This window comes from Eleutherodactylus coqui, chromosome 5, assembly GCF_035609145.1.
Source record: "Eleutherodactylus coqui strain aEleCoq1 chromosome 5, aEleCoq1.hap1, whole genome shotgun sequence".
Taxonomy (NCBI): Eukaryota; Metazoa; Chordata; class Amphibia; order Anura; family Eleutherodactylidae; genus Eleutherodactylus; species Eleutherodactylus coqui.
Window position 1 is genome coordinate 225,353,330 of NC_089841.1, and position 20,840 is coordinate 225,374,169.

General features: G+C 44.9%; 1 protein-coding gene across 1 annotated transcript in view; it reads right to left on the reverse strand.

Moving 5' to 3' along the window:
- Window positions 1-20,840, reverse strand: part of TTC39B (tetratricopeptide repeat domain 39B) — an 83,100-nt gene that overhangs the window by 34,683 nt on the left and 27,577 nt on the right. The window contains exons 2-3 of the mRNA XM_066604282.1: window positions 17,930-17,964; window positions 518-622 (exon numbers count right to left, since the gene is read on the reverse strand). Of these exons, the coding sequence (XP_066460379.1) occupies window positions 518-622; window positions 17,930-17,964 (140 nt within the window). The remainder of the gene's footprint in view (window positions 1-517; window positions 623-17,929; window positions 17,965-20,840) is intronic.

Sequence of the window (20,840 nt, forward strand, 5' to 3'; positions counted from 1 at the left end):
CTGTCAGGGCCGTTCTGCACCCAACAAGTCATCCCGTGCAGAAAGGTCTTAAGGCTTGCTTTCCTTGACAGAGATCTGCAATTTAAGGGACTAGTCCCCTGTGAGGTTTGCCCTCTGCCTCTTCCTTATTTCTATGCTCTAGCCTGTGTCCCTCCAACCAACAAGGCTAAGTCATTTCAGTGAGAAAATCCCAAGTCTAAGATATAGAATGCACTGTGTATGGCATATACCGCGCTGCTTACCACAGGTGCCTCTAGAGCTCATGGGTAGGACAGACAGGGGATAGATATAGGACTGTAGAATCAGACAGCACAGGGTTCATTTGCAGCCGAATTAACCTGCTGCAAACAGGTGTGTAGAAGACCTGAACCACCAAACTAGTGGAAGATTTGTAATTCAAAGTTATTTGCAAAGTTGAAATTTAATTCATTCGAGAAGCAGACAAACAAAAAAAATAAAATAAAAAATAACTGCAAAAATGTAATAAAAAGTTACATTATCTCACTTTTACCCTTACCATGGACGTAATAATTCCAGAGCTTCTGAAAACTTATTATTTAGAAATAAGTTGAGTGCCAAAGTGCATTCCTCCAGGGCACATCGGAGGTCCATCTTGGAGGCCCTGGAAGAAAAATTATGCAAAATATTAAAAGGATATTTTAAACAAATCGTATCACATGAAATTGGCCCCAACATCCTACAGTTTACATGAAAGCCTACAAAGAAATAAAGTAGAAAAAAAACAAAAACAAAAAAACAAAACACACTAAAATAAGACAGATGAAGTAGTTGTATAAACATGCAAGTGCTGCAAAAGCCATTATTTATATGTTTATTTTATTTTTATTTATAAGCCAGTTATTTTTATATAGTTTCAGCACATTTTGGAGCTCTGTACCAAGAATGTATTCACTGACTGGGGTTCAGGAGGTTATATTTACAACCCCCAATTCCAAAAAAGTTAGGACGCTGTGTAAAACGTAAGTAGAGATGAGCGAACGTACTCTGTAAGGCCGATTTCGCAATCGAGCACCGCGATTTTCGAGTACTTCACTACTCGGGTGAAAAGAGTCGGGGGTCGCCGGGGGGCGGGGCGGGGTGGAGCGGGGGGGGGGGGGGGAGGGTAGCAGTGCGGAACAGGTGGGAGCTCTCTCCCTCTCCCCCCCACTCCTCTGCAACCCCCCGCTCACCCACAGCACCCCCGAATCTTTTCACCCGAGTAGTGAAGTACTCGAAAATCGCGGTGCTCGATTGCGAAATAGGCCTTAACGAGTACGTTCGCTCATCTCTAAACGGAAGTATAAAAAAAAAACAAAAAAAAAACAACAATGATTTGGAAATCTCAACCATATTTTATTCACAGTAGAACATATCAGAAGTGACATTTTACATTTCATTTTAAAAAATGAACTTGTTTAGACATTGAACGCAGCAGCACATATTACAAAAGTTAGGAAAGGGTTAGCAAAAAGGCTGGAAAAGTTAGTGGTACTGATGACAAAAACAGCTGGATTGTCAATTTTTTACTAGGGCTATTGACGGCGTATTAAAAAAAAAAATCCTGTGAGAAAGACAACGTTTCTCAGAAGCAAAGATGGTCAGAGGTTCACCAATCTGTGAAAAACCTGACTACACATTGTGGAAAAATGTTCAACATAGAATTGCAGTACGAAATATCAAAAGATTCAGATAATCTGGAAGAAGGTCGACTGTCAATATTGGATGCTCAAGATCAGTGGTCACTTAGAAGTCACTGCCTTAAAAAGAGGAATGACTCTGGCCACCTGCACACGGGCGGAAATCCTGCGGCGGGATTTCCGCCGCTCAAAGCCTGCATAGGATTGTGTTAACAAACGCAATCCTATGCAGACGGCCGCGCGAAATGTCGCGCAGCAAACAAACCGCGGCATGTCCTATTTTTGTACGGGGCTCGCAGAGCCTCGCACAGAAACATCACTTATGCAGCCGTGGCTCCGGTCTGCGCATGTGCCGGCTGCCCGGCAGCCGGCACATGAAACAGCCGGGGCCGCCGGGCGCCCTGCAGGCGCTCCGGTCGGGTCCCGCGGCAAGAATTCTCGCTGCCGGATAGGATCCGACCCGCTCGTCTGCAGGCGGCCTCTGTAATGCAAATCACTGCATGGGTTCAGGAATACTTCCAGAAAGGATCTGTGAATCCAGTTCACTGTGCAATTCCTCAAATGCGAGGTACAGCTGTATCACTCAAAGAAGAAGCCATATATCAACACAATCCAGCATCTTCTCTGGGCCAAAACACATCTAAAATGGTCTGAGGCAAAATGGAAAAACTGCTCTGTGGCCGGATGAATCAAACTTTGAAGTTTTTTGGAAACTACAGAAGTGGTGTCCTGCGGACTTGAGAAGAGGGACCATCCAGCTTGTTATCAGCGCACAGTTCAAAAGCCCGCATCTCTGATGGTATGGGGTGGCATTAGTGTCTATGGCATGGGCAGCATACATGTCTTGAAAGGCACCATCAAGGCTACGCCATATATATAGATTTTAGTACAACATATGCTTCCATCCAGACGTCTTTTTTAGGGAAGGCCTTGCATATTTCAGCAAGACAATGCTAAACTACATACGGCATCGATCACAACAGCATGGCTTCACAGAAGCCAAGTTCGGGGGTCGAACTCACCTGCCTGCAGCCCAGACCTTTCTCCAAAAGAAACAGTTGGCAGATTCTGAAAACAGCATGCAAGTGTAGCTATGGCTGTATTCACAGGACCTTCTGTCATTCTGAGAGCCATCATTCAAGTTTAATCATGCAAAAGGGATAGAACAACAGTACTACACGTATTAGAAGGCAGCATTCCTCCAAGTCAATGTCACACCTTTTAACAGGCCTTATAACAATGACTGGGGATATAAGTCAAAGCCAACGTCTTCTCCAGCGTCTGCAGGTAATTTATGATAAGACGCAGATATAAAACTGGAATAATATAACGTATACATTTTTAAAAATCTATTACGCTAGTTGGCCACTAATCCCCCCCCCCCCCCCATTTAGCTTGAAACCCAACTAAGAATTTGACTTTCAAAACAAACATTCAAGAACGTCTTGATAGATGGGCTTTGCAAGATTAACACTTCATGATTTGTGACTTTTGAGTGTCCCATTTTATCCCACCAGTTAATACACTGCCAAGAGATCAGCAATTAATCCTACATCTGCTTCATAAAAATAGTTCGAGCTGCAATAAATAAAAGCAGGTCAACGCAATCCTAGATGGTTACAGCAACGGACGGATGTAAAAAAACACAAGTCTATTACTGCATGTAACAAGCCATAGCTAGTGCAGAAGTTTAAAACTACCAATGCCATATAGTAGATACGAGCATTACTCCATCCCAAATATTTCTAATGCGAGAGCTCCACTTCCAGCATGGGCCATCATACAGACGAGTAGGTGTCCATTTATCACCTCATTACCAGGCAAGTTTCTTATGAGCACCCAAGTCTCTTCCTAGAACTCCAGAGTAAAGATGGAGTAGCTGCATTATACCAACCAATCAGAACACAGCGTTCATTTTCAGAGGAATCAACACGATCGGTTGGCAGGGGACAGCATTCTTTGTTTCGATTTTTATTAAACTACAATGTGCAATTTCATTTGTCCTCCAAGTGTAGTGAAATACTTCTATCCCATCACATGATACTGGCTTCCATTACTTTATAGTCAAGCTAGCTATCAATGTTCTATAGAAATTAGCTACTCTAGACAGAATTCTGTGGATACTCTAGAGTAGAGTAAAATGACAAAATTGCAAAAAAAAAAGGAAGAAAATTTTTTTTTTTTCCCTTTAAATTGAGAAATTAAAACAAAATAAAAAACGACCTTTTCCCAGTTCATGAAAGCAACTTATTAAAATGCAAATCACTGCTGGTCATGAAAAGGGTTGAATCAAATGGGAAGCTGCAGATAGGCGATAAGTCAGAGCATCCTTCTACTCTTGTATCTAAATATAACAAAAAAAAAAAGAAGGAGCGTCCCCAAGTCACATTGCCTCTGTACCATCAGAAAACTTCTCCCATCACCCCCCCCCCCCCCTCTCAGCACGAAGGATATTCTGCATCTATATTTGTACAACATTGAAAAAAGTCAACGCTACAATAAACAGGCTTCGATAATAGAAGATTCACAAAGTTACATATTGAATAGGACAAGCTGTCCCCAATACTGCGTCACATGCGACTCAGGAAGCCTGTGCCATTAACCCTCACTGCACTAGTCCCCGCCAACATGCTAATCTTGCATCTTCTGTGGTTTGAGGCTAGAAATAGAAGCCGCTTGCTAACATTTTCCATCCCTCCCCCTGTAACCAAGTCTATACAAGTAGATGCATACATGACAAGAATAAAGCAAAGGTCCCCGATGAGTCTGCAAGCAGAGGGGAGGGAACATGGAGGCAATGCAGATGCTCCAGATGACCTGCCAGGCACCGTAGCGTGGCTGTAATCCAGGACAACACAGCAAGGATAGCGGGAGGAAACAGTGAAACCCTGCAGCCATGCGGCTAATTTCTTTTTAATTTCTAGGCAAGAGGAATAAAAAGTCCATATACAGTTCTGTCAAATCAGCAATGCATCAGTAGGATCATACCGTACATTTCCAAGGTGAACCGTGAAGGTGCAGAGCACAGATGCATAGGAGCCATTGACATTCAAGGAGAAAAACTGTAGCAATGCAGAATAAGGCGTTCTACTTACAGGATGAAATCTGCAGGCAAGAAGACAGCAGTTCTAAAAAAAGCAGTCGAATCCTTCTTGCTTAGGGTTCCCACTTTACCAGAGGGGAATTTACCCCTTCTATCAGGGCATGTACATATATAGAGCTAATCAGGGCTCAAGTACTCATTGACAGCTATGAACTAGTCATCGAGAAGAAGAGAAGGAGCAGCAAAGTTGAGAAGATAGCAAGTGTCCTGGCAGGGGCTCCCCATTACAGCATGTAGAAGAAACGCCAACTGAGTAGCAGGTCGATGCTGGTACGCCGGAGGATGCTCGCTCCTCTTTGCTCAGGAGGGATGCTGGGAGATTTCACCAATCTGTGATGCAGCCTAATTCTAATCCATCACTCTCCGACTACAGGACGCAGTAAATACACACAATTTGCTGGAGCTTTGATGTCTGCAGTGTCCACATGGGGAGACCAAACGGAGTAATGTAGGTTAATCTTCTACCATGTGAAGGCAGGGATGAAGAATATACAGTCTATCCGAAGGGGTCTTGTAAGGAGCAGTGGAGAACAGGAATCAATGATCTCATTTATTGGACTGGTCAGCCAACAGAGCGAGGAAGCACTGAAATCATTGAAGCATTGCACCTTCCATAAATGTATACACCTCTACCAAGCTTCCAGCAGTCAGTGCAGGCATATTAAATAGCCAGAAAACATTAGCTATAAGTTCTGTATTACTGGGGGCTTTTTTCAGCAAGTACTTTTTATGCTCAAGGTGAGTGGCTGTAATTTTGGGCTGTGTGTTGTCCATGTAAATCCATGGCACACATGGCCATATTATAGTTATAAGGCCATACACATGATCAATTTTTCACACAAACTGCTGGTCCGCATTGAAAACCTCATGATATATTCTATTCCTGCTGCCTGCTTCTATGGACTAGTGTAAGGCACCCCTATGTGCATACATATCAAATACAAATGACAGCTGCACCTGTAATTACTAAACCGGGCCACCGCGATGGGTACAGAGCTGTCAGCATCCGGCTCTATTCCCACTGACAACTGGCCTGATATGAGGTGATCGCTAGGGGTCCTAAGTTTAAAAGAAAATCCCTTACCCATTATTTAACATTTAAAAAAACAAATAAAAAGACAAAAATACCAAAAATTTAGCACCGTCACATCCATAAATGGCCAATCTGCACCCAAAATACTGCCTTATCTATCCTACATTGTGTATGAAACCTGAAACAAAAAAATTATACAATGCCTACATTGCACTGTCACTAAAAAGGTAAATAAAAATAAGTGATCAAAAAGCTGTATGCAACTTAAAATGGTGTAAAAAAAACAAAAACTATAGCCCATCTTGCAAAAAACCATAAAACGCCCCAATTGATGGCATTTTTAAAATATATATATAAAATTTTTCTAACAAGACTTTTTTTGATCCGTAGAAAAAAAAAAAATTAAAAAAAAATGTAAACTTGGTATACTCCTAATCATACTGACCCACACCCGTAACGTCATTTTACTGCATTAAGTCATAGAAACAACACTGTGGAGAGCTTTATGGATTAGTGGGCAACTACCATAGTGGTGCAGAAGCTTGACAGAAAGGGTTGTACCTGTGCTGTGCGATGTGAGTCAACTTGTTATCAGCCATGTAACTACAGATAGACTGATACAAAATACAAGGGCAGCCACATTCCTCAGCATGCAGACAGCCAAACTGCTACATGGTAGAGCACTGTGCAGGTGCAATATATTAAAGGGGTTGTCTCGCAGCAGCAAGTGGGGTTATACACTTCTGTATGGCCATATTAATGCACTTTGTAATATACATTGTGCATTAATTATGAGCCATACAGAAGTTATAAGAAGTTTTTCACTTACCTGCTCCGTTGCTAGCGTCCTCGTTTCCATGGAGCCGCCTAATTTTCGGTGTCTAATGGCCAAATTAGACGCGCTTGCGCAGTCCGGGTCTTCTTCTTTTCTCAATGGGGCCGCTCGTGCAGGATGCCGGCTCCGTGTAGCTCCGCCCCGTCACGTGCCGATTCCAGCCAATCAGGAGGCTGGAATCGGCAATGGACCGCACAGAAGCCCTGCGGTCCACCGAGGGAGAAGATCCCGGCGGCCATCTTCAACTGGTAAGTAAGAAGTCACCGGAGCGCGGGGATTCAGGTAAGCGCTGTGCGGTTTTTTTTTTAAGTCCCTGCATCGGGGTTGTCTCGCGCCGAACGGGGGGAAGGGAGGGGGTGGAAAAAAAAACCCGTTTCGGCGCGGGACAACCCCTTTAATTACCACCCACACCTACCACATACTCATTGTCAATAACAACCCCTCCCCTAGAAGAAGTTGTCTGAATCAAATGAAACTTTCTGTGATTGTAATGTTTATATGGCTAGGGAGGCTCTAGTACCCAGTTGTACCGCCTCTAGCTTGGATACAAGATGTGATCCAGGGGGCCATGGAGGCTCTAGTACCCTGTTGTACCGCCTCTAGCTTGGATACAAGATGTGATCCAGGGGGCCATGGAGGCTCTAGTACCCTGTTGTACCACCTCTAGCTTGGATATAAGATGTGATATAAGTAGGCGTGGAGGCATACATGTTCCGCATGGCATCCTGCATCCACATTTGTGGTAACTGCGCCTTTTGATTGTGCAAACTCATAGGCTGTAGAAGTTGGCATCCCAGATGATCCCTTACATGCTTTATTGGCAATAAATCTGGTGAGCCGGCAGCCACAGAATAGTGACAATGTTGTGGAAGTATTCCTATGACCCCCTTGTGTGCACAGCTAAACATCATCATGCTGGAAAACGATTCTTGGTAGCCACCATGAGAGGAACACATGTGGCTGCAGGATGTCCTGAACACAACGCTGAGCTGTCATTGACCCTCGTACCACTACTAGGGGTGATCAACTGTCATATGTGATAGCCCCCCAGACTATCATAACAGCAGTGGGGGCAGTGTGCCGCTCCACAGCAAAGGCAGGATTGAGCCAGTACCCGTAGGTCTCAAGACACAAATACGGCTGTTGTCAGTGCCCAACTAAACCTGGATTTGTTCCTGCAGACAATCTGGTTCCACTTTATAGCCGTACACTGCAAATCGATGCAGTGATTGGTGGGCGTTGAAGGCAGTACATGTATTCACTGCTGTGAGACCAAATGTTCTTCAGTCAAGTGCCTGACAATAGTTCAGACAGTCACAGGGGCCTGAAACGATGTTGCCACCTGTCTCTGGAAGGTGGATAATGAAACAGTTGAAGCAGCTTGTACTTGTCAGACAGTCCTTTCTACTGGTGGTCCGTCGAGGGCATCCCAAGTCCAGTCACCTTGTGTGCATACCCGCCCCCACACCTAACAGGCAGGTCAGAACAGCCAAGGTGGCAGGTAATTTGGCATTGCGAGCTTCTTGCATTCCAATAATGTGCCCAATCTTAAACTCTGGTAATTGGGCAAAATCTCTTCAACTGCCCCTGTAGCAGTACAGGGAGAAACACACCCGGCCACGACCAAATGCTGAGCGTCTTGTCTTTATTCATAACTAAAAGTACTGGCATTCTCCAGAAAACAGAACATGCAAGGAAAGTCCTTTTAAATCAGCAGTCCAGCAAAAGCAAACACAAAAGTCTTTGAGTTCAATAGGGCATAATCTCAGCCAACCTTCCCTGCAGCGTGGTGTGGTGTCTCCAGCTCAGGCTCTCCCTCTCAGCCTCTGGTGCTCACACAGGACATCCTTCTCTGAACTGGTCAGCTGCACCAATTTATACCCACCACCTGTCCTGCTCAGGTGGCACTCCGTACTGAAGTGAGGAACGGACCGGGTCTACATCACGGATACTAGTAACCTCCGTGAGCTACACCTTCCATCCCTCTACAGGGTGTAGGATGGTGAGAGGTGAAGTGAGGGACATCTATTGGTCAGCAAAGCTCTACACAAGAAGAAAAAGAGGTCACTACACACAAGTTGGTTCAGACTGTAGCCTATAAAAAGCTCTGAGGCTCTTTTAGGGTCTCAGGTGACAAGACTGTTCATCTAATCACGCCACAACTTTATTTACATATCTTCCTGATAAGCCTTTTCATGTATGAGGGCTGTTTCAGATGACCGTATATCAGCCTGGTAATCACGCCGGCCGATCTACGGCGTCTGTCTGCAGGGGGAGGAGGCTGGAAGAGCTGGGAGCAGTGCACTGAGCTCCCGCCCCCTCATTGCCTCCTCTCCACCCCCTCTCCGCCACTCTGCACTATTTTCAATGAGGGGAGGCTTGATGGGGGTGGAGCTAATTCCCAGAAACTTAGTCCCGCCTCCTCTCTGAAAATAGTGCAGAGGGGCGGAGAGTGGGCAGGAGCTCAGAGCACTGCTCCCGGCCCTTCCAGCCTCCTCCCCCTGCAGACAGAGATGCCGTATATTGTCCGGCGTGAATACCTGGACGATATACGGTCGTCTGAAACAGCCCCTAGGCACATCTCGGCACCTCCTCGGAAACATATGCCAGATCTGCCATAGCATACATTTCTGGTGTTAATTTATATATAAATTTGTTAGTCTGAGGTGGTCACACCCCTTCCTGACAAGCCACACCCAGCATCAGAAACGGCTGTAAAAACCTTTATAAATGTGGCCCTGTATTTTAATTATGACGTTCCCTAGTGTTGTAGCATGATGTAGGGGCCTGGAAAAAAGGCACTACATAGTACTGTTTAGTTATGGGGATCGGTAATATAATATCCGGCCCTAGGGGTTTACACAAGGGATGCAGATAAACGTCCTAACTAGTTGCTAGGTCATTAGCCAACTGCACAAGATAGAAGAAATGCATAGTTACGAGGCAGATAACCTAGCAACCAGATAGGCTGTGATTGGCTGTAGACAAACGGGTCAGGTGACAGATTATAAATAGCTGGACAACGGTCACAGGAGCCCGTGAGAGTGAGCCGCTTCAGGCAGAGAGCGCCAGAAAAGGAAGCGCCTAACAGGACAAAAGAAAGTGCCAGGCAGGAGAGAAATATGTGAAAAGAGACAGAGCAGCCGTGAAAGAGAAAAACAAGAGAAACATAGAAACAAGAGAGAAATCTGAGAAACTGTGAGTAAGGCCGCCTGCAGACGAGCGGGTCGGATCCGGCGGCGAGAATTCTCGCCGCGAGACCCGACCCGAGCGCCTGCAGAGACGAGCGCGGCCCTTTCATGTGCCGGCTGCCGGGCAGCCGGCGCATGCGCGGACCGGAGCCGGTGGCCGGGTGAGTGACGTTTCTGTGCGAGGCTCTGCGAGCCCCACACAAGAATAGGACATGCCGCGGTTTGTTTGCCGTGTGAGATTTCGCGTGGCCAAACTGCGGCCGTCTGCATAGGAGTGCGTATTGTAATGCACTCCTATGCAGGCTTTGAGCGGCGGAAATCCCGCGGGAAATACCGCCGCGGGATTTCTGCCCGTGTGCAGGCGGCCTTACTGAGGAGAGTCAGCTTTGACAGTATATAGAGGGAAAATAAAAGGGATGTAAATCTGTGTAAATATGAAGAGAGGGAGATAAAGAAATACAAATACAAAGAAGTATAGAGAAAAGAAATCCAGAGTAAGCTCCCAGTATAAGGATGAGTTAGACACAGTGTCTACATTGTTGCAGTTTGTGTATCAGTTATTATGCACTGAATGTTATGAAGAAAACTACCTCATCTCACTGCCTTATTTAATAATACAGGTTTACAATAAATTAAAGGGGTTGTCCGGCCATAAACATTAGGTCTCATTACTTCTGTTTGCCCAATACAATGCACTTTGTAATATACATTGTGCATTGTAAATTAGGCAAACAGAAGTTATTCACCTACCTCTTGGGCTGCCCGACAAGTCTCTTGTCCTCTTCTTGTCGGGACAACGGAGACACGCTTCTCCAGCACAGCTCTGCGCATGTGCAGAAGAACTTCAGCCGCTGGGAAGCTCAGTTCTGCCTGCAGGGGAGGCGTGGCTGCTGGCTCTTCATCTCCAAGGTAAGAATGAGTGGAGGCTCTCGCGGGGGGGGGGGGGGGGGGGGGGGTGGAGAGGGAGAGATGGATGGATGGATGTGTGCAAGGGGGGGGGGGGGGATGCAGTGATGTGTGTGTGTGTTCGTGGTGTCTGGAGACCCGGCTGTCAGAAGTCCCGGGGGAAGGGGGAGAGATGGATGGATGGATGGATGGATGCGTGCGTGCAGGGGGGGGGGTGCAGTGATGTGTGTGTGTGTGTGTTCGTGGTGTCTGGAGACCCGACTGTCAGAAGTCCCGGGGGGGGGGGGGGGGGGGTGGAGGTGTGTGTGTGTTAGTAGGGACCCGGCTGACAGACGTCGGGGGGGGGGTGTCATTGTGAGAGGGGTCGCTGTGGGAGGGGCACTATGAGGGCATGTGTGTGTGGGGAAATGTTTTGTTTTACTTTACTTTAGCAGGGTGGGGCAGTAGGTAGCTTTGCAGTGGGGGTCTGTAGGAGAGTTCTCTCTCGGCTCTCCCCTGCCCCTCTCCATTCACTATACACTGTGCTGCTGTTTACACTCATGGTAGGATTTTATCGTGAACTATGACAGTCTCCCCTGGCCACAACCCCTCTGATTATAGTATGCAGCAGGGGGCGGGGCGAGACTGTAGATCAGTTCAATAGAGGTGGGCGTGTCGTGGGCGGGGCTAGGACGTGAGCTGAGGGAAATCCTGCCTTTTCATGTCTCTTACTACCATCGAGAGCGCGCACACAGAAGAGGAAGAGCGCAGAGCATTGTGGAAAGGCAGCACAGAGGCGCCATCTTTGAAAGCTGCAGTAAAGATCAGAATCTAAGGTAAGAAACTGACATTGCAGCTGATCTGCCGGCCGGTTTGAGCCCCTGTATGCTGGGTGCTACTATCCTTACTGAAAGGAAAGCAGCAGCATTCTAAAAAAATTTTACCCTGTGTGGCCGGACAACCCCTTTAAGCAAAATATCTGGCCCTCTGTATTATTCCACACCTCACCACTCACAACTACAAATTGTCCCCAAGGGTACTGGCGTCTGAAAAAACAAATCACAATTAATGGCCAGCCACAAAGAATAATAAAATTAGCGCTCACCATAGCGCTTTGTGGCATCACGATAGTGCTTTGGGCTGGCACGATAGCCATTAGTGCCGACACGACAATGACATGGCCGTCTACACTTTTCTTGTTGTGTCTTATGCAGACTATAAGCATTGTCTAGCTGTCATATGTACGGGCCAAGAGGATCTTCTTCGACTACCCTGTCTACATGGCAAAACTTTACCTCCTAAAAACACAGAAAAGGTTAAAAAGGGGTATTCTGGTCCACAACATTTATTGGTTATTCATCGCCCCCCTCAACCACACAACCATGTCAAGGAGTCTGAATGGAAGTCAAGTATTCCATTCAAAGTCAGTGGAACTGAAGAAAGGAACAAAGAGCCATATGTACAAGCCTGATACATAAGTACACATTAAACTTTTTCAGAGTACTGTGTGTGTAAAGGCCCATTTGCGCATAACGATTATAGCTCAAAAGCTATCGTTTGAGCAATAATTGCTGTGTGGAAATGCTCCCATCTTTCACACTCTTTGGCTGAACAAGGATTTTTAGGTGAGCATAAAATCAATCGTTCAGCCGGAGAGAAGATAACAGACCACATGCTGCGTTTGCGGTCCATGGTGCTGTATTCTGCATAGGAGTGCCGATTACATTGTATTCAGCTTGCAGCCCCATGGCAGAACAAAAGGAGCTGAATGCAGAGAACAGACCACCTGCTGTTCTCTGCATACAGCTCCCGGAGTCTCATTTACATGCAAATGAAGGTAATAAGCTGCAAACGGACATTACTGTCCCTTAGCAGTTTATGCAAAATAAATCGCCTAAAACCCATCTTTTGACCAAATATCTTTGCGTGTAAATGATCCTTTAGGAAGGTATGGAAAAAATGCTGCAAAGTTGTTATTTTTTATTTAAGTTAACGACATCTGATTCCAATTAACAACTGTATTCAATGTAGAGAAGAACAGGGGGTCCTGGAAGTGATGATTTGGCCCCCACAGAGCCATGATCCAAACAAAGTGTGTCTGGGATTACATGTAGAGACAGGAGGATTTGAGCAAGCCTACATCCACAGAAGATCTGTGGTTAGTTCTCCAAGATGTTTGGGACAACCTCCCTGTGAAGTTCCTTCAAAAACTGTGTGCAAGTGTACCTAGAAGAACTAATGCTGTGCTGTTCTGAAGGCAAAGGGGGAGGGGAGGGGGTGTTAGGCACACCAAGTATTGACTTGATTTAGATATCTCTTGCTTGTTGTTCATTGACAAAAATAAAACTATTGGCATTATTGTTGAAAACCTTCTTACTTTTCAACATTTTCTTTTCCACGCCTGCCTAAAACTTTTGGTCAGTACTTACTGTATATGTAATTAAATGAGGAATAGTTTTACAAAATAAGTCCATTTTTAAAGATTTGCGCTTCACAAACAGAAGCCGAGGGATTTGTACTGTATCCTACGTCTATAAGGCAATATTTAAGCAAAAGGGAGTTACTTTCAGCTGTCAGAGCAAAAAAAAAAAAGTAATGTTTGCAGAATGTAGCGTAGAAGTTCTCTAAAATAATTTCTTGTGATTAGTCTCATTTTGGAAAAACGACACACACACACACACACACACACACACACACACACACACACACACACACACTTTGGGGCATGGAAAAGAAGCCATAGTGCTCCTAAACAGTTTTGTGCTCTTTGACTGGACAGAGTACTTCTGTTCAATAATTAACCCGAGGCAGACAGTGTAGCATAAATGTGCCAATGATGCAGAGGGGGCATGTGAGGTCTGTCAGCTGGGCATCACTGCTATTCGATGCGCCCACAGTGCCAAATCTGCAGTATGACCCGTTTGGTCACTAGATGTCAGCATCGGTGAAATCTGCAACGCCAGGACCTCCTTGCTAAATCCAGGCTTAGGAGCCCATTTGCGCATAACGATTATAGCTCAAAAGCTATCGTTTGAGCAATAATTGCTGTGTGGAAATGCTCCCATCTTTCACACTCTTTGGCTGAACAAGGATTTTTAGGTGAGCATAAAATCAATCGTTCAGCCGGAGAGAAGATAACAGACCACATGCTGCGTTTGCGGTCCATGGTGCTGTATTCTGCATAGGAGTGCCGATTACATTGTATTCAGCTTGCAGCCCCATGGCAGAACAAAAGGAGCTGAATGCAGAGAACAGACCACCTGCTGTTCTCTGCATACAGCTCCCGGAGTCTCATTTACATGCAAATGAAGGTAATAAGCTGCAAACGGACATTACTGTCCCTTAGCAGTTTATGCAAAATAAATCGCCTAAAACCCATCTTTTGACCAAATATCTTTGCGTGTAAATGATCCTTTAGGAAGGTATGGAAAAAATGCTGCAAAGTTGTTATTTTTTATTTAAGTTAACGACATCTGATTCCAATTAACAACTGTATTCAATGTAGAGAAGAACAGGGGGTCCTGGAAGTGATGATTTGGCCCCCACAGAGCCATGATCCAAACAAAGTGTGTCTGGGATTACATGTAGAGACAGGAGGATTTGAGCAAGCCTACATCCACAGAAGATCTGTGGTTAGTTCTCCAAGATGTTTGGGACAACCTCCCTGTGAAGTTCCTTCAAAAACTGTGTGCAAGTGTACCTAGAAGAACTAATGCTGTGCTGTTCTGAAGGCAAAGGGGGAGGGGAGGGGGTGTTAGGCACACCAAGTATTGACTTGATTTAGATATCTCTTGCTTGTTGTTCATTGACAAAAATAAAACTATTGGCATTATTGTTGAAAACCTTCTTACTTTTCAACATTTTCTTTTCCACGCCTGCCTAAAACTTTTGGTCAGTACTTACTGTATATGTAATTAAATGAGGAATAGTTTTACAAAATAAGTCCATTTTTAAAGATTTGCGCTTCACAAACAGAAGCCGAGGGATTTGTACTGTATCCTACGTCTATAAGGCAATATTTAAGCAAAAGGGAGTTACTTTCAGCTGTCAGAGCAAAAAAAAAAAGTAATGTTTGCAGAATGTAGCGTAGAAGTTCTCTAAAATAATTTCTTGTGATTAGTCTCATTTTGGAAAAACGACACACACACACACACACACACACACACACACACACACACACACTTTGGGGCATGGAAAAGAAGCCATAGTGCTCCTAAACAGTTTTGTGCTCTTTGACTGGACAGAGTACTTCTGTTCAATAATTAACCCGAGGCAGACAGTGTAGCATAAATGTGCCAATGATGCAGAGGGGGCATGTGAGGTCTGTCAGCTGGGCATCACTGCTATTCGATGCGCCCACAGTGCCAAATCTGCAGTATGACCCGTTTGGTCACTAGATGTCAGCATCGGTGAAATCTGCAACGCCAGGACCTCCTTGCTAAATCCAGGCTTAGGAGCCATGAAATCGCATGTCAGCGAGATATAGTATATACATGCTGACTGCCTTACAGGTGACCATTACACCATTTACGATAGGTTCCATGTATATAAAAACAAGAAGGTGGAAGGGGGGGGGGGGGGGGTTAAAATCTAGTCACCAAAAATTTAAAGTTTAACTGCACTTTCTAAAAAGGTTTGTCAGAGACGCATGTCGCTGGGGGTCTGGCCGCTGAGACCCCCACTGATGGACAAGCACTTCAGCTGGCTGTTTTACCCGAGCACAGTCATTCCTCGCTAGCCGAAGACGGATCCATAGACTTTCTGTTCAGTCCGTCTTCAGCTAGTGATCAGTGACCGCGCTCGGAGGAACGCTTCAGCTGCTTCCATTTAGAGATACAGTTTGCAGCAAAAACAATGAGTGTTAGGGCTGGTCTGATATGGACGGATTTTAATTGCGGATCCCGCGATCGTGTGATCCGTGGTAACATGCTGTCCAATCAAATGCATGAGATTACACAATTCTGCTCACATTAGCGGGTTCATTTCTGAGACTATGTGACAGAGTTTGAAATTGGGCTTTACATGGACGGTGTTGTCTAGTCTGAGGGCTTACTACATACTCAGATGTATGTGTATGCAATAATTGGACTAGATGAAGACTGCCATATAGCTGTGTATGTAATGTAGGTGTGTGTATGTATTATAACACACACACACACACACACACACACACACACACACACACACGTGTGGCAGTCTTCAACTGGTCCAGTTATTGCATACACATACATCGGATTAAGTAGTGACCCCACAAAGAATGGATTTTAATTCCTATATGAAGAATTGCCAGAGTTGCAAGTGGCATTTAAAGGGTTAACAGCAGAGATCAGCGTTCACACTGGTCATGGCTGTTGCGGATGGGTGTCAGCTGTCAAAAGCTAGCCAGCACCTACTGTGTATGGAAGTGCGATCGACTCCTGATCACGCTCCATACAAACCATGTGTGCACCCAGGACCAACTGTATGCCATGGGGCATGAATTGGTTAAGGTACCTTTACACAGGACAACAAGCAGCTGAATAGTCAAGAGCGAATTCAAACCATCGTTCAGTGTAAACATGCCCACCATCATCTCCTGGGTATATTGGTTCACGTGTACAGCTCGCTTTTCCCTGGTTGGCTGCGCCACGGCTAGATCAGCCACACGATGCGCCAACTCCTGCAGGAGCCGTCGATCCTTACTGGCGGCATAGGTTAACCAATTCGCTACCAGGCGATTTTTCTCTTGCTGTTCTTGAAGTTCAGCCTGCTGAGTAGCATTTGTATTTTGCTGCACTGTAGCATTCACCAGGCCTTCCATGTTGTCGCTTACAGCAAGTACCCCCACATCCGAACCATCATAAATGTGAGGGGATTAGCCTGAGTAGACCTGAAAGCTTGCTGCGGCATCATTTTTTTCCTCTTAGGCTGCTCTCACATCTGCAGCGGGGGTTCCGTTTTCCTGCTCCATTCCAGGAACTAAAGAGGGGAATCCCCTGGCCAAATGGGTCTGTCTTATGATGGAACCGAACGGACCTCACTGACTATAATGGGGTCCACTTTGTTTCCGCTCAGCTACTTGGCATTATACTGGAAGAAATAGAGCTCCAAGCGTAGGTTCCAACGCAGATGTGAAGGCAGCCTTGGCCATTAAAACCATCTACAAGGTTACTTTCTCTTACTGAGTATGATCACATTTTCCTCTATTGGCTAACAATACCAAACTACATGGGAAAGGGGGGGGGGTAATATTAGATTACATTAACACAGTCATCAAGATCTCAAATCAAGGGCTGAATTCTGAGGGCAAGTACAAAGGTTTTGTCTAGAACTTGACAATAGAGGAGCTGTGTTCTACCAGAAGCAGCACCAAGTATGTCCATGGGCTGTTGTCTGGTATCACATCTCTTGCCCATTCAAGTGAATGGAGAGCTGCAATATCAGATACAACCATGGCACCTTAAAAAGGAGTCACTTTTTTGTCACAGCAGTTAGTGCAGACAAAAGGTGATGTCCAAGGCGTCATGTCAGTTGTAGACTACATTCACACAGGCAAGAGTGTGGGCGAAAAAAAAACGACGCGTGGCACACATTCTATTTTTGGGATTCCCTCACACCTCCTCACCCATTGTTCTCAGTCGGACCTTGGGCATCGTATGTCTCTTGCATTCAATGCCACGTGCGATCAATGAGTACGGCGTGAGGTTTCCCATGGAAATCAACGGCACTTGCGATCCTCCGTTGCACGTGAAACACCATCTGAGGATCGCAATTTCACAGAAGCGATGCGAGGAGTTTTTGAATGAAAACTGCCTCACCTGGCATGAAAAATGCACGTTGGCAAGCGCAATAATCGGGGTAACTCACAGGCCGATATCCCGCTCACCCGTCCTTGCTCTGCAAGTTAGAATAGAGATCTGAGGGGTTAGACATTAAAGGGAACCTGTCTAAAGCCCCATAAACTAACTTATGGCGCCGTTGGGGCAGGTGACAGGAGTCGGGTGCTGTGTAAGAGAGCGTGCACGGGACACAGTAAGGGGGCAGACTTACGGCCGACGTGTAAAGTCTACCAGCGGGCGAGTATGAAAAATACAGCATCCAGCTCCCTGTCCCATAGCACCATAAATTAGTTTTTGCTCCTTTAGATAGATGGCAGGTTCCCTTTAACTGACATTGCTTGCACAAGTAACGCTCAAAATGTGGGAGGATGGAGAGCAATAAAATAAATGCATAGAGAAATATATTAAACACGTTGCTTATACTTACACCGGGATATTTTCAAATGCATCTTCAAAGCCTTCCTAAAAGAAATAAGACACACGATCAGTCAGTATAACCGTCACACCCCATGAGCATGCTGTTTTACGGGATACAGTTAGTATACAGATGGCATCTGCGGAGAAGAATGGTTTATTCACATTTATTTTTAGCTTCAGACGGATCCAAGCAAACTGCGATAGATTAGTCATTGAATTGAGGAAAAAAAAAAAAAAAAGTATTGTTCAGGATTGTGTTTTCTGACACGGGAGAACAGCCAAGTTAGAGGGGAGCGCAAGATGGGGCGCAAAACTGATGGGAAAAATTGCATAGAAACCACAAGAACACAATTCACATCCAAGAAAATCTACGCACACCGAAAATAAAAAGCCAATTATTCTATTATTACTGGATACATTCTGGGCACGTGGACGGCACAAATCATTAGAAACACTTGAAAAGCACCAGACTGAAAAATCAGTATAAGAAAAATAGTCCCTACAGGCAAACGTCACAATATACAGCGCATCGGGAGCTCATTCCCACAAGGGCAATTTCACCGTGTCGTACACAAGTGACGCACGCCCACGTAATACGCCGTGAATGGAGTCAATGAGAGTACATTGACTTTGATTGATCCACTCGCATGCAAAAGTATCCATTATGCACACTCACACACTCACACAGAAAAATCCGCTCTTCTTCCCCTATTATAAGAGTTTCCTCTGATCTTATTTGGCTCCTTTCCTTCTTCAACCTCAAATCAAAGAATACAACATCCCTCCAAGAACACCACATGACCAATGACACGAATAGTTTCACCATTTTTTGAGTCTGCGTACTTGTTACTTCCCGTCTTGGACCATGAGTTGCTATGTGTGCAACAGGGTAGGCATCTCTTACAGGAGTTTTTGGAAATTTTTTAAGGACAATTCTTTAAAAGGGCTCATTCCCACGGACGGCTTTACGCCACATACTAAGTGCATATTTTTATGCATGTAATGCACAGTGAATAGAATCCATTTGTTTTAACGGGTTCATTCACATGGGCAGATTTTTCACGCGATGTTTGGTCAAGTGCAAAACAAAACGAAAAACAAAACCAAACACACACGGTATGCTCTATTTGGTGCATATTACACACCAAAATAGGCCAAAGTAGTAAATAGCCCAGGGCAAATACGCAATGAATATGGAGAAATCCTGCGTATTTACGTGGCAAAATAATGGGCACTTCTACATATTTTTTTTTGCACACGTAAATATGCTGCATATCTATATGAACAAAATCCCACAGGAAGGGCCGCAATACGCAGGGTGATGCGGGATACCATCACATTAATACACAGTGTATTCACACGGCTGAAACCTGCCTACAGCCGTGTGAATGTGAACCTTAAGGTCATGCAGTCTGGCATCGCTACATTCCCCTGACCAAGTCGCCTGTTAGACGACATTACACGTGCAGCTTGTTCTATGGGTGTGTATTCATTCCGGCTCCTCAGCCTGTATTCTACACTTTTTTTGCAGCACCTCCCTCTTCCTCATACTACTTCTTTGTGACACTAATAACATTCTTTATCCTTACAAAGAATAGCACATGGCATTTCTATAAATCAACCGTATGTATTTGCCCTTTATCATAACTTCTTAGTATCCCTTAACATTTCCTATATTACTTACTGAGGTGTAATCAGGAACACCGTAGCTACACAGCCTGCCTATAGTGGCTGTGTCTCTTATACTGATCACCAATCTGGCGGTCTGATTTTTCTTAGGCGTTTCTAATTTTCCCACAGTGTGTGCGGTTATTATTAATACTACTACATTCATTTTATACATTGGTTTATTGTTTTATTTTTTATTATTCGGCTTTTATTCTGGGTGTGTGTAGTTGTCCTGGATATGAATTATGTTTTCCTTCACCTTAGTTTGCACCCCATCTTGTATTGTGCAGTGCCAATCAATGAATGACATGTGGCTGTAGCTGGCATCTTCCAAATTTGGGGCTCCAGCACTAGATAGGGCACCACTGAAGGAGAAGGGGATGCCTATTTTCTTTATTTCACACCATTCCATGACAGTAAAAAAATGTTTTTGGAGTCCCAGAAAATCCCTTTAATAACTTAGGGGAGCAGAGTGTTTGTTTTGATTTTTTGCAAGTTTTTTTCATTAGGGGAAAAAAAAAAAAGGAACTTACATTGGCGACATTCCCTAACAAACTTTAAAAAGGGTCTGAGAAAGCTCCTGTCCCACTTTGGCCACTGCCTTGATTAGCCCCTCCTAGCACCCCTGGCAAAAACTGGCATTTTTTTGCAGCAGAAAAAAAAAAAAGTATTACATGGCAGCCATTGAGATGAATGGATGACCATTTAATACAAGGACAGCTTAAGTCTGCCAACAGGAGCCACTCTCAGGGCGCCTTTACGTGGACATATGCGCAAAAACAAACGCGGTAGCGAAACGTACTTTGTGTTGTGATCAAGTCTTTTTTTACATGCACTTTTGCAATAGTTTGACCAGTTCTATTCGGCAAGAGACACATCCGCGCCAAAGTTAAATGTTGTTTATCCTAATTAGTTCCCAATGTGTTCTTTTCCCTGTGTATTGGGTGCACATTTGTGTGGGTATCGGGTGCGCATCCCCCATAGACTCCCTTGGTGTACAAATGTGCACTAAAATAAAGCATACTGTATTTCGTTTTTTTTTCCCCACATGCGGGGAATATGCACGCAAAAACAAGAAAGGACTATGAACCCGTTGAAATCAATGGGTTCCATTCTCTGCGCATTGCGTGCACAAATACGCTCGTGCGAGTCCGCCCTTACAGAGCGGCTTTCTGTCCTGCCTCAGCCGGGGGTAAAATTGCACCATTTGAAGAAAAAACATTACGCTTGTGCGAGCAGCATTTTTACAACGC